The sequence below is a fragment of the Sus scrofa genome, unplaced genomic scaffold, assembly GCF_000003025.6.
Source record: "Sus scrofa isolate TJ Tabasco breed Duroc unplaced genomic scaffold, Sscrofa11.1 Contig59, whole genome shotgun sequence".
Lineage (NCBI taxonomy): Eukaryota > Metazoa > Chordata > Mammalia > Artiodactyla > Suidae > Sus > Sus scrofa.
The window spans coordinates 1,066,957-1,082,164 of record NW_018085257.1 but is presented as its reverse complement, the minus strand read 5'-3'; the positions used below and the strand labels follow the sequence as shown (position 1 = coordinate 1,082,164).

Below are 15,208 nucleotides of genomic sequence, written 5' to 3'. Positions count from 1 at the left end.
GTCCCATTGCTCTTGTCAAATGGGGAGCCTCAGAAGGAAGAACTCAGACATGTTGCTCTGGTTCTCCCTCCTCATGCCACTTTAATCTCGTTTGGGAATGAAGAGACATCAGAAATTCTGGAACTTAGAAGTACTGAGCATTGCAGTTATCACATGATCAGCTGATTTCTCAGAGTGACTGTGTCAGTTTATAGACAGATCTCACTGCACTGCACTCACACACTGATGCCTCCCTCATCCAGTCTGGTGAGAGGAACACAATGTGATTTGTCTGAACTCTGATACAGTCTTATGGAGAAAGTATATGACTTCAATCAAACCCTTCATTGGAAATAAGGAACTGCTCATTCTCTTTTTTACAAAGTGGAGACATAATGATAGATAGGGAGGGAGTAATAAATAAGACACAGAAACTTTCATGGATCTATTGTCAGATTGCTTATGTTCTTGTGTCTGTCTAACACACACAAACACACACACACTCACACACACCACTTAAAATGTTGTTCATAAGATTAATGTACTATGTACAAGATAAAGTGATTGGAATAAAATCTTATTTTATCATTACAATGAATGTAAGAAATACAATATAAAGACAGAAGAAAGAAGGAAAGAAAGAAAAAGAGGAATAAGAGAAGGAAGGAGGTAGGAAATAATGTTGATGGAAGGGGGAGGGAGGAAGAAATGAAAAGAGAAACATTAGGAAAGTTCCTTAAAAAAATTAATAGAATTTTCATATGATTAAGGAATTTTACTTCTGCTCATATAGCCAGAATAATTGAGAGCAGGGGCCAAAATATATTTATACACCCAAATTTAAAACAGCATTATTCACAGTAGTCACAAGATTGAAATATCTGATGACTTTTAGCAAATGATGGAATAAATAAAATGTGGTCTATACACAGAGTGGAATAGTATTCAGCCTTAAACATGAAAGATATCCTGATACAGCCACAACATGAATGGACCTTGAAGGCAGTATGCTAAGAAAAATCATGCAATCACAAAATTGTAAATACCATAAGATTCCATTCATATGAGACTCCTAGAATAATCAAATTAATAAAGACAAAAAAAATGGAAGGGTGACTGCCAAGTGCTGGTATGTGGAGGATAATGAGTTATTGTTCAGTGAGTACAGAGTTTCCATTTGCAAAGATTAAAAAATTCTGGAAGTGGTTGGTGGTGATGGTTGTACAACAACATGAATTACTTATTTCCACATAAATGTACACAATAATTATTGAAATGTTATATTTTGTGACATTTTCCACAATAATTTTTTTACAGAAATAAAATCTGTTTGATAATTTTATTTATTTATTTAATTATTTATTTATTTATTTTTTTAATATTTTTTTTATTTTCCCACTGTACAGCAAGGGGGTCAGGTTATCCTTACATGTATACATTACAATTACATTTTTTCACCCACCCTTTCTTCTGTTGCAACATGAGTATCTAGACAAAGTTCTCAATGCTATTCAGCAGGATCTCCTTGTAAATCTATTCTAAGTTGTGTCTGATAAGCCCAAGCTCCCGATCCCTCCCACTCCCTCCCCCTCCCATCAGGCAGCCACAAGTCTCTTCTCCAAGTCCATGATTTTATATTTATATTGCACAATAAATTTTTTAATTTAGAAAATATATCATGAGTCAATATATACTGACTATAAATAGCAATCAACAGGAGAGTGACCCCAAAATTAATCAGCTCATTATTTTGTGCAGGATGAGTAAGCAGACATCATGAACTAAAGTTGACACATATATAGGAGGCCATCAAGAAAGATCAGGTACCTACCTGAAAATGTGTGTTTACTTCTAAGGACATGCTCTCACATCCAGAAAACTACACTGGCCTTGACCACAGGTGCCGCTTGAAGATTTGTAGGTCCACAGCATTTGACTCATTGCATTTTAAAAATTTTTCCAAGAAATATCTTCTTTCATATTTGCCATTGTCTCTCTATCTCTCCCCTTACATCAGCAGGAATTTAAAATGGCTCAGTTCTGAGCATACAGGAAATGGAAGGGACATGATAATTTTCCTGATGAGGTTACCTGAGAGCCAAGATATTACAGATGCTGTTGACCAAGGACCTATATCAGAATTCACAGTCATCTCATTAACTAGAGAAGGTTCTAAAATTGACCCCATTCTGTTCCCCAGAGTGGAAATGTGGAAATCATTAAACATCAATGAAGAACTTTGCAAAAAGTTCAACAGCCTTCAAACCATCTGGATAAAGCACTGCCAACTTAACATAAAGAGGACTTTCTTTGCTGCCTGTTTATGTCTAGAACTGAGGCAAAGGAAGACTCAGGCTGTGAGGCTATCTGACCAGGTCAAATGCATACACATATTTCCCAGGCCCTCACATGGCCCTCTCTGCTCTACAGCCACCCAAGAGAGGAGAAGGAGATTGTAAGTGTGTTATACACAGAAACAGACACTCAGCATGAAACGTAGTGACCCAAAAACAAAATGCCAGGTGTTGTTTTTGGCCCTCTGTAATCCAAACTCATCCTATTCAGAACTGAGGTTTGTTTGGATTCATACCAACTTACTTAAATTTTAAAATAGAATATTTTGGAATTCCCATTCTTGTGCAATGGAAATGAATCTGACTAGGAACCATGAGATTGCAGGTTTGATCCATGGCCTTGCAAAGTGGGTTAAGGATCTGGCATTGCTGTGAGCTGTGGTATAGTTCACAGATATGGCTTGCATCTGGCATTGCTGTGGCTCTGGCATAGGCTGGCAGCTACAGCTCCGCTTATACCCCTGGCCTGGGAACATCCTTATGCTGTGGGTGTGGTCCTAAAAGGACAAATGACAAAAAAAATTAAAAAAAAACTTAAAATGGAATATTTTGTCAACCTCAATTTATAAAAAATGGAATCAAGAACCCTTCTACACTGTTGGTGGTGATGTAAAATGGTGTGGCCATTTTGGAAAACTGTATGGAGATTTCCCTAGACATTAAAAATAGAACTACCACATGATACAGTAATCCCACTTTTGGGTGTAGACCAGAAAGAACTGGAATCAGGATCTCAGAGATATATCTACTCTCCCATTTTCATTGCAGCTCTGTGAACAATAGATAAGCTATGGAAACAAGTCCCATGTTCATTGAAAGATGAATGGGTAAATGTGGCACATACACACAATAGATTATAATTTTCACTTAAAAAATGGAAATCCTGCCATTTCTGACAAGATGGATGAAATAGGGAATATTATGCTAAGTGAAATAAGCCAGTCCTACTGCATAATTTCACTTTGAGAAACTCATATAAGGATAGAATAAATGGCAGTCTCCAAGGGCTAGGGGGAAGGAGAAATGCAATGTGGTATTTAGTTGAAATAAAGTTTCAGTTATGCAAGATCAATTAGTTCTAGAGACGTGCTCTATAGCATATGCCTAGAATCAGAAAGACTACACTATGCACCAAAAAATTCTTCAAAAGAAAAGATCTCATATTAAGTTTACTTACCACATAAAAAAGACACAAGGAAATTTTGACAGGAGACAGATATGTTGATGACCTTGATTGTGGTGGTAGCTTCACAAGTGTGTACACATGTCCAAACTCCTCAAATTATATACATTACATAAAGGCAGATTTTGTCTATCAATTTCACCTCACAAGCTGTTTTAAAAAATATGCAAAACTGACATCTGGTCACCTACACAATTCACAAACCACACACACTCACACAAACAGAAACTCCACAACACACACTAAGAAACATGTGTGGTCAAACCCAACACACAGGGAGTTCCCGTCGTGGTGCAGTGGTTAACGAATCTGACTAGGAACCATGAGGTTGCGGGTTCGGTCCCTGTCCTTGCTCAGTGTGTTAACAATCGGGCATTGCCGTGAGCTGTGGTGTAGGTTGCAGACACGGCTCGGATCCTGCGTTGCTGTGGCTCTGGTGTAGGCCGGTGGCTACAGCTCTGATTGGACCCCTAGCCTCGGAACCTCCATATGCCATGGGAGCAGCCCAAGAAATAGCAAAAAGACAAAAAAAAAAAAAAAAAAAAAAAAAAAAAAAAAAACACAAATAACATAAATAGAAGCAACATGCTCAAAGCAACCCAAGCACACACACACATGTATTGCAGATTTCCAGCTTCCATGGTCTATTATTAGCACTGTACAATAGGACTTTCCACAACCATGGAAATGCTTTATAGATAAGTGGTCCAATACAGCAGCGCAAGTTTCATGTGACTACTGGAGACTTGAAATGTAGTTAGTACAATTGAGGGACTCAAATTTTAATTTCAGGTCAGTTTTTAATTTTCATGTTACAGCCACTTGAGGTTGGTGGCACCATGTAGGTCAGTGTGTGAATCAGTCACTAAAAACACAGGGTTATAGGTGCAACATAAACACACATTTTCTCTGTCTCTTTTTCCTAGTCTTCACATCAATGTACACATTCAGGCCAAGTGATGGTTCCCCACCTTGTTCTGATCTCTGCAGGCCCAGGCTACTACCCAAGGACTCATCTATTTTGCCTCTATGGCCTGAGGATATTTAGCACTTCCCCACCTGTTTACAAGAAGGAAAACAATGAACAGGGAAGATCTGCATTTACCAAGAGAACTGAGACCCCAGGGAACATACCTCAAATCTTCTGGTTAAAGAATAAGACAATTGAGTTAATTGCCCAATTTCTTGCATTCCTCTTGAGGTGGATCCAGTGCAGGGGCCAAAGGGGCTGAGTACCATAAGATGTCTCTAATATCAGTGACACATTGGGCTCCCTTCTGCCTGCTCAGGAGGAAAAGGAGTGGCCATGAATACCCTTCAACTATGAAGAACCCACAATGAAATCTGCCACACTGTACACTGCAGAAAGGACTAAACAGAGTAGGACCATCACTTGGGATCCCACACCACCTAACCTGAAATTTTTTGGAGCTAACATCCCATGATCATCATTTATTCCATCCATATTAAACCACAAAATACCCACAAAAGCCAAAGCCATCTTGAGAAAAATGGACAAACCCCTAGGCATCACACTTCCTGATTGCAAACTATAATACCAACTTTTAGAAATAAGCACTGTATGTTACTGGCATTAAAATGCACAAATTAAAAAATGGAACAGAATATTGAGCCCAGAAATAAACTGACACATATATGCCAAACTTACTTTTGACAAAGGCACAAAAAACACACGTTGGGGAAATGTTAGTCTCTTCAGTAAATGGTGCTGGGAAAGTGGATATACACACACAAGCAAATGAAAGTGAATTCCCAACAGTGAAAACAACTGTCTGTGCCATCTTATTATGGGGACTAAAAATGCTTGCCACCTTTTTTGGCAACAACATGGCCATAAGGGAAATATTCAAGTGCATCACACTGTTCACAGCCATGTTCCAACAACATGGGTGGATCTAAAGTATATTATGCTCTGTGAAATAAGGCAGAGAGACAATGTTAAATATCATGATATCTCACTTATGTATGGAGTCTAAAAATCAAAACAACAAATCAAGAAAACAAAATGAAAACAGACTCATAAATACAGAGAAGGAACCAGTGGTTGCCAGAGGGCTTGGTGTCTGGGGGAAAGGGATGAAAAACATGATGTGGATGAAGAGAAAAAAGATCTCCAGGTATATAATAAAGAAACATTGGAGATTTAATATACAGCATAAAGAACAGGATCAATAATACTATAAAAGGTTTTATGGACAGATAGTTACTAGATTAATAACTTTAATTATTTCATAATGTATGAACATGTCAAGTCACCATGTAATACACCTGAAACTAAAGTAAAATTGTTTGTATACTTTATTTCCCATAGCACATTAGCAGGGACTTGAACCATGGACTGTCAGCTTAAAACTGTGATGCTCTACTGACTGAGCTGTTCCTACCCTGAAAATTATATTTCTTTTCTTTTTTTTTTTTTTTTTTTTTAGGACCACACATAAGGAGCTTCCCACGCTAGGGGTCAAATCAGAGCTACAACTGCTGGCCTAAGCCACAGCGATGTGGGATCCAAGCTGTTGTCTGCCACCTATACCACAGCTCATAGCAATGCCAGATCCTTATCCCAATGAGGATGGAAAGGGATTGAATCAGCATCCTCAGGGATGCTAGTCGGGTTTAACCACTGAGTGATGACGAGAACTCCATGGACCCTGCAAATTATATTTCAATAAAGTCAGTAAAGCTTATTGATGCAAGAATAGTCCAATAACATTCATAATGCTGAAAAAATTTGTGAACCTTTGAGTCCTAGGACAAGGGCTTTAGTCATGTTTCCTCATTTATACAAAACATAAGCTTTATATTCTCAATTATTTTAAAAAATTGAACAGCTTTCTTAAGAATTTGTGTTCTTTGGAGTTCCCTTTGTGGCTTATCAGGTTATGAACCTGACTAAGATCCCTGGTCTCACTCACTGGGTGAAGGATCTCTCATTTCTGGAAGCTGTATTGTAGGCTGGCAGCTACAGCTCCAATTCTACCCCTAGCCTTGGAATTTCCATATGCTTCAGCTATAGCCCTAAAAAGAAAAAAAAACTTTTTTTCCAGTTTCTAGTGATCTCATCCTTGTTCAACTAGTGAAGGTGCTCTCTCCCAGGTTCTCTACAGCAAGTTACAATTTTAACTTTTGTAGTTAATGAAGTATTATTTCGGTAGATATTTTGAGTTGCGCAACCACAGCACTTTTCTTAATATAATTTCCACTACATCTAAGAGTCTTTGATGATTCTTATATTGAACAAACTGTTGCAAATATGATGACCAGTGGTGATTTTCCAATTTGATTATTTCCCCTATGTTGATTAGCTCTCTTCCACTATGAGAAGAAACATCCCCTTACTCCACAAGCATTTGATTTTTCATTGATTTATTTATATCATCACAGACTCAGGAATTTTTATTATCTGAGCTGAAACCCATTACTGACATTATTCATTTTGAAGCTCTAATTATTCCACATTTGGTCAATGGGAGCCTCTTCCAGCTGGCTCCTGGGTCCCCATGATTCATTGAGCACTTTTTATTTTCTAACTCAGCAAATGTTCCCTGGTCTTGTTGTGCCCTGGCCCCAGCCTTAGAATCTGCCATTTTTCTAAGTCACTTTAGTTCCTGTTAGAGGAGACTGATATTCAAAAATCAAATTTTGCATTGTGTGTGTTTATAGCATGATTCTAAATGATCTCAGAGAATACAGCCAGGAAACATATATTAAAAAAACACAGGATGTAAAAACTAAAACAAGTAAACTGAAGGAATGGTTACCCATGAGAAATGGGTCAGGAGTGGGGTGGGACAGAAAGAATGGGAAATGGGAACCAGACAGATATTGATATATAATTTCAATCTGTTTATACACATTACAACCCATGAATTCAAAATGGTTATTTTCAATTCTAGCTCAACATAATAGGGTTCTTTCTAGCCTCTCTTTTTTCTATGTACCTCACACAATTCCCCTGGTGAGGACTCAGTCCCTTTTTCAATAAAAGTTTCTTATTTACTAAATATTTGAAGATATGTAACTTCAGAATCTTGAACTGAAACCATTGGTAATAACAAACTAACTTCAGCTCCAAGAATTTGCTTACCAAAAAAATGTGCTTTCATTATTGTGAGGCTAGCTTATAGAAATAAATTCAGGGTTCAATAATAAATTACTTTATTTTCCCCTTTAGTATAATTATGGTATTAACTTGAAATAAAGTTCATTTTTTTCTCTTCTAGTTTGCTTTATTTTCCATCACCTTCTTTTTATTTTTTAGTGGTGAAAATAACATAGTCAAAATTTTACAAATAAATATACACATTTCTCCATTTTTCTATCCTATTCCCACACCAACCCTGTAGGTAAGCAGTCTCATTAGTTTCAAATTGATTCCTCATGTGTTTCTTCTTCTTAATGGGAATATATATGTATATATTATTTTCCCTTCTTTTTCACATAGGAAGTAGCATGCTATAGATGATCTTTTATGCATTGCTTTTTTCCATTTAATAATATATCTTGGAAATCCCTCCATATTAATTCACAGGTATCTCTGCCATTATTTTTTCATAGCTGTGAAGTACTCAACTGCATGATGTTCCATAGTTCCCTTTTGAAGGCCGAATATAATAGCAGTGATGAACATTCTAAATGCCACTTAATAATATACCTCAAGTGGTTAAAATAGTAAATTTCATGTTAGGTAGTAAATTCTACAATACACTTTTTTAAGAAAAAAAAGTCATAATCTCCACATAAAGCACAGAAAAGAATAACAAAATAATAATAATGAATGATTAATATGTTGATGGAGGGGATATGGTATAACAAATTATAAAGAGAAGTGAGAATAAATATTAAATCAGTTGTGTCAATTATAATACATATAGAAACATGGAAAATATAAATTTGAATACATTCTTATTATATTAGATGTTGGTAGATCAAATTTTCTATAAATACAATTATTGTTAACCTACATAAAAAGAGTGAAAGCCAACTCTACATTGTTAATAACTAACAATTTTAAGATATAAGGACATAAGAAATTTTAAAGTGTTAGAAAAGAAATACATGTAAAAATAACAAAAAAAAAAACCCTGGTATATCTAAACTAATATCAGAGGATGTAAATGAGATGTGAGGGTAGGAGCCATGGCTAAAAATAAACCTCTCCTCACTATAAAGGCAATGGTGTGCTGTTCAATGAGTAAGAAAATGCTCCCTATCACATGATATCAGTACTTTATAGCATTTGCAAATCTCCATAGTGTAATTATGCCCATCATGGCTGATTTCAATTCACCAGCTTGGTGTCATTAACTTTGGAGCTGAAAAGAGAAGTTCACAATCAGCTTGAAGCCAATGCAAGCCAATTTAAGCACATCTTACAGAGAAGAATCCATCCACAAGGAGAAGAACATGAGACTAAATTGGTGTGTTCTCGATAATATAGTATGAGAATATATAATCAAAAACTGACATATCAAAAAGAAAAAGAGAAAATCACAATCATAATTATGTGGAATAATGCACATAGGACTTTTCACATGTAGTTGAAGAGATGATGAAGCAAAAACAAATTAAAGATGAAGACTATTTAACAATTACATTAACAAACTGGACCTTATTGACATATGTTTAACACTATATATGACAGCTGAATGAATAATCATTTAAATTTACAGAATTGCCAACTGTATGATAATTATAGGAGATACATCTCACTGTGTTCATGACTGCAATAAGAGTATTTAGAGATTGTCACTTCAAGAAGGTAGCTCTATTAACAAGTATATCTAAGGCCCATTTTCTGTCTCTGTTCTTGAGGCTATATATGAAGGGGTTAAGCATGGGAGTAACTATTGGATACATGACAGAAGCAAGTATGTTTTGTCATTGGAGTCCCATAATGAGGAGAACAAGGAAACACTAGCAAGTGTCCCTCAGTATAGACACCACAGAGATGGGAGCCATAGGTGGAAGAAACTTTAAAGGGACTCTTGGTGGAAGAGACACTCAGAACTGTGGTTCCCATATGAATATACAAGCCCAGGAAACTACTCAAAGGCAGGATGAAAAGCATTCCACTGGCAGTAAAGATGACCAGCTCATTGAGGGAAGGATCTGAATAGCTCAACTTCAGGAGGGAAATGAGGTCACAGAAGAAGTGGGGGATGATATTATCCACAAAGAAGATAAGCTGGACCAAGTGGAGGGTATGCAGCAGGGTGTGGGTACAACAGACTAACCAGGACCCAGCTACTAAGGAGACACACAGTTCCTGCTTCATGATGGTGCTACAGTGGAGAGGCTGACAAAGGGCCACACACCTGTCATAAGCCATCACTGTGAGAAGGAAATTTTCAAGACTATCAAAAAATGAGGGTAAAATATATTGGCATAGGGGATAGATTGATTCTGAGTCTACATGTCCATCAGCATCTTAGTGGCAATGACAGATGAAAAAGAGATGTCTGTGAGGGGCAAGTGGCTGAGGAGGAAGTATATGGGGGTGTGGAGGCAAGGCCCCAGGATGATGAGCAGGATGATGTGTAGGATCCCCAGCACCATGGTCAGATACATGACCAGGAACAGGGCAAAGAACATGTCCTGATGCTCTGATTGGATGAGTAGCCCCAAGAAGAGTCAACTATATTTCCATTATTTTATTTTTTAATTAAAAAATTAAAAATTTAAAAATCAATGCCCAATATATGACCTTAATAAGACTTAAAATATATACTTACACTTTAAAAAGCTGTAAAATACAAAATGTAATAATTATATAACTCACTTTAAAAATAAATTTAAAGACATTTACATACACACACAAAGAAGATTGGTGGTTTGAAGAATATGAGTTGAACATGTGTGGTGGGTAATGTCTCATTTAGGGTTATGGAGGAGTAAATGGACAAGAGATATGAATAAATTGAAAGATGTTGATCCAATAACAATGACTGTTTAAAGGACAGTCAGAAAAGCACTAGAAACATGGTTGCTCAACACACAATTTTTAAGGCTTTTTTAACAAGGGTATTGAGTTAAATAAGAACATGGTTAGGTGATTCTCACTTGGAAAAAAAATACGGTTTCTGAAAAGAATCCCCAGGGCCTGTTTCATGTCTCTGTTTCTCAGGCTGTAGATGAAAGGGTTCAGCATGGGGGTTACCACTGTGTACATCATGGAAGCAATGATGTCTTTTTCATGGGACTGGCCTGATGAGGAGGAAAAGTACACTGCCATTATTGTTCCATAGAATAGAGACACCACAGAGAGGTGGGAGCCACAGGTGGATAAGGCTTTGCAGACCCCTTTAGTAGAGGGGACCCTCAGGATAGAAAGCCCAATGCGGCCATAAGAGACCAGGATGCCACTCAATGGAAAAACAAGGCCCACAGACCCTACAGTAAATATGACCAGCTCATTGAGAGATGTGTCTGAGCAGGACAACTTAAGCAGGGGGACAAGGTCACAGAAGAAGTGGAGGATGATGTTGTCAGCACAGAAGGACAGTTGAACCAGGAGGAGGGTGTGGGTCAGGGCACTGGCACCGGAGAGGAGCCAGGATCCAGCCAACAGAAAAATACACAGCCTTTCCCTCATGAAAATTGCATAGTGTAGAGGGTGACAAACAGCCACATACCTGTCATAGGCCATCACTGCAAGAAGAAGATTATCAATGCAAGCAAAATGTAAGAAAAAATATGTCTGTGTCACACACCCTGCATAGGGAATGGATTTATCCTGTGTCTGCATGTTCATCAGCATCTTAGGGACAGTGACAGAGGAAAAGGAGATGTCGGTGAGGGCCAAGTGGCTGAGGAAGAAGTACATGGGGGTGTGGAGGCGAGGGTCCAGCCTGATGAGTATGATGATAAGCAGGTTCCCCAGCACCGTGGTCAGGTACATACACAGGAAGAGGGCAAAGAACATGCCCTGATGTTCTGGCTGAATGGGGAGTCCCAGAAGGAGGAACTTGGACACGCTGCTCTGATTCTCCCTCCTCATGCTCCTCTCCTCTCACTCCTCTCCTCTCTGTTGGGGAAGGTCTAGAGTGGGAAATGTCAGAAGCATTGAAGTCACAATGGTGGCCACCACACTAGGGTCTCTCACTTTCTTGTGGAGACCAAAAAAAAAAACTGCCTGCATTTCTTATATCACCTAGTGTTAACAAAGCAAGTGACACACCCTCAACACTCAACATGATTCCTTTCAATGAAAACCAGAGCTAATTTTTTTCTTTTTAATCAACCATGATTCTGACACTAAGCTATTAATTGGACATACAAGATTAAATGGGACCTATGGGACCTCTTTCCTCACATTACTAACCCTCGAGAGCACAGCTGACTAAAGACTGACTATATGTGTGAAACTGAAGCCTGATTCATTATGATTTTGTCCCACCATTCTCTTGCCTTATGTCTTGTGATGTAAAATCTCTTTTGACCTCAGGTTGTCCCTCTATAATGTGAAGATGCCAATATCACACATTCATAGAGTTAACAAGAAGGAGTTTAATTCATTAGGCATTAATATCTAAGAACAATTTCCTCCATAAGTAAACAACAAAAATTGCACAGATTATTTTTATGAGAGGATCTACATCATCTGCCCTCAAAATAGCATCAAGTTCAGAAATTTCATAAAACACTATTATGATGTAGTCAGCCTAAAAGACCAGAAGTGGCTAACATTTATGTTAACTTATCTGAGCTCTCACACTCTTCAGGTGAGTTTCTGAGCTCATATGCTATCACTGGAGTAAGTTCCCTGGTGGAATTTGTCTTAATGTATGTTTATCATCTTGCCTAGAAAGAAACCTTACTTCAGTTCATGCACCTCCATCCATCTCTCTACATTTCATCTTCCAAGATGGCTCAGATCTGGATATTCATTAGTAGGAAGACAACTGAGATCTGAGATAGGGTCTGAGAGTGAGAGATACTGAAGGATTGGTGTGTCTATTAGAATTCAGTTACCTGATTGACCAGAACCCTTTCCCAATGTAGATCTTCAGACTGATAATGATTCACAGTTAATTAACAGTATGTCAGACAAATACTTTTTTTGCATTATTGCCTCACTGAATTTTTCAAAAGTCCAACAAGGGAAGAGTTTCTCTTGTTTCTCAGAGGGTTAAGGACCCCTGACTTTGTCTCTGGGAGGATGTGAGATTGACTCCAGCCCTTATTCAGTGGATTAAGGAACCAGCGCTGCCACAAGTGGTGACATAGGTTACAGATGCAGCTTGGATTTGATCCCTAGACTGGGAACTTCTAGATGTGGCTGTAAAAAAAAATGAAAACAAGCAATGGGATTCTGCTGTGTAGCACTGGAAACTCTGTCTAGTCACTTATGATGGAACATGTAATGTGAGAAAAAAAGAACATATACATTCATGTGTAACTGGGTCACCATGCTGTACCCTAGGGGGAAAATATATATATATATATAAATGAAAAAAATAAATTGAATATGCAAAAAAAGAAAACAAACAAAACTCATTAACTACATACTCAGGAGTAGAAAACTAGCATAATTATAGAGTTAGTAACTGCTGTAGTCACAATTCCCTCCCATGCTATTAAAATTATTTTGGAATCTTTGCTCCTATGACCCTAGTGTTCCTCCCTCTCTTTAGTTAGATAAAATTCACAGGACCCTAAGAAGAATTACTTCAGGATTTGAAGGAGTGCTTCTGCTCAGATAACTTTCCATACTCATATTCCTGCAGCCCTTTATTTTGCCAATGTCTTTTATATGCCTTCAATTTCATTCAATCCATCAAACTTTATTTGTGTCTAGCAAGTAGAGAATACTGTGTTTTTTTTCCCTCTGTATTACCAACAGGAGCAGTGAAATCACTTAAACAGTCTCACGTAGATATGCTATAATAGAGGCTGCTTCATAGCCTGATTTCCTTCCTTCCTTCCTTCCTTTTTTCTTTTCTTTTTATTTTTCTTCTTTTCTTTTCTTTCTTTCTCTCTTTTCTTTCTCTCTCTTTCTTTCTCTCTTTCTTTCTTTTTATTTCTCTCTCTTTCTCTCTCTCTTTCTTTCTTCTCTCTCTCTCTATCTCATTCTTTCTTTCTCTTCCTTTTGCTTGCTTTTTAGGGCTGCACCTGTATCATATGGGATTTCTAAGACCAAGGGTCAAATCTGAGCTGCAGCTGCCCACCTAATCCACAGCCACAAAAACTATGGATGCAAGTAGGGTCTGTGGCCTACACCAGAGCTCACAGTAACATTGGATCCTTAACCCAATAAGTGAGGCCAAGGATCAAACCCACACCCTAATGGATACTTCAGGTCCATAATCCACTAAGTAACAACAGGAACTCCTTCAAAGTTTGATTTTCTGATCATATTTTCACTAGAGAAAGAATCCACCACTTTTTATTGGGGGGCAGAAAAGCTAAAGTCAAATGTTAAATGTGAAAAGATAAATGTTAAAATATGCTTGGGATAGGAACTTGATATTGTGTAACAATCTGTTGGTAGATTCTTGCTCCAGACCAGGGAGTTGCTGGGTGTTATTAATTGACTCAGTTGCTGGGTGATATAAGGACGGACCAGACAATTGACCCTCCCACCAAGCACAGGCTTCTCACTGAAAGCTGCTGGGTCAGACTTAGCCCAGGATCTCACAGATATCCTGCAGGAGAACCAGAGATCCTAATGACATCCAGGAGCTGCAATGGGAACAGAACGGAATAATACAGATGTGGTACTTTTATTCCATCATCACCATGTGCAAAGAGGTGACTGTATAATTGCTCAGTAGTGAAGAGGAGACTGAGTGTGACCTAGGGCATGGTGTTGAGGAAAGACTATGGATGGGCTTGATTTTTCTGTCTTCATACCAAGTATTGTCCTATGTAGAATAGAAAATGGAGAGTCAAGTTTTAGGGTCTCCATGGGGCTACAATTTGCTAAGTGCTTATGATGTGCCTAGCTTCTTAAGGACCCTACAGACAAGATATGTCAGCAAATAGCATGATTCCATGTAACAGCAATGGATGCTGAGAATAACCAAACCCAAGGTCACCAATCAATTAAGTGAGGAAAAGATAAAGATCCGTGTGTCCACATATGTGATCCAAGAAGTGAGGAATTTGTTTCTAAACTGTTCTACCAAAATTGAAGCAGAGTGTCAAAAACATTGAGTTTCCAGCAGCCCTGCTGGAGTAGTCAAATCACAGAAAAATAGATGATGATATTCTTCAAAATAGGTTTCCTGTGGAACTGACTGTGTGGATTCTGGTCTTAGGCAAGTGGAGAATAAAAAATGTGAAAATTTAAAACACACACACACAGATATTTATTTCTTCCATGTGAAGGAAGTCAAGCTGTGTATTTTCTACACAAAAGCATGCACTCATGCTAAATGGAGATTTATAGATTTCTATGGATTATACTCTCACTAGATAAATATAATCAAGGTGTGAGTCAGCTTCACAAAAATCTGTGCAAAACTCACAAACAAAATACACATGTGCTACACAGCTACACACACAGAACAATGAAGCATCTTAGACCAGGGGCACTGTCGACACAAGTTGTCATTCATATTCAAACCCAAGTAGTGCACAAGGTCTTACACACAGCACACAAGCAGCACATGCACATAGAACAAGCACACTCTGAGGAAATATCAAGGCTTCTGTGACCTCTTTATAT

The 15,208-nt window shown here is 37.9% G+C and overlaps 2 protein-coding genes across 2 annotated transcripts; both read right to left on the bottom strand.

Moving 5' to 3' along the window:
* Positions 1 to 9,367: 9,367 nt before the first annotated feature.
* Positions 9,368 to 10,131, bottom strand: LOC100510999 (olfactory receptor 1J1-like). Its single transcript, XM_021082237.1, has 2 exons — positions 9,953 to 10,131; positions 9,368 to 9,893 (listed from the first exon to the last, which is right to left on the bottom strand). The coding sequence occupies exons 1-2, from the start codon at positions 10,129 to 10,131 to the stop codon at positions 9,368 to 9,370; spliced, it is 705 nt and encodes a 234-aa protein (XP_020937896.1).
* A 241-nt stretch (positions 10,132 to 10,372) lies between these two features.
* LOC100511363 (olfactory receptor 1J4-like) lies at positions 10,373 to 11,914 on the bottom strand. The gene has a single exon (XM_021082257.1). The coding sequence runs from the start codon at positions 11,534 to 11,536 to the stop codon at positions 10,541 to 10,543; it is 996 nt and encodes a 331-aa protein (XP_020937916.1). The 5' UTR covers positions 11,537 to 11,914; the 3' UTR covers positions 10,373 to 10,540.
* Between the last annotated feature and the right edge of the window lie 3,294 nt (positions 11,915 to 15,208).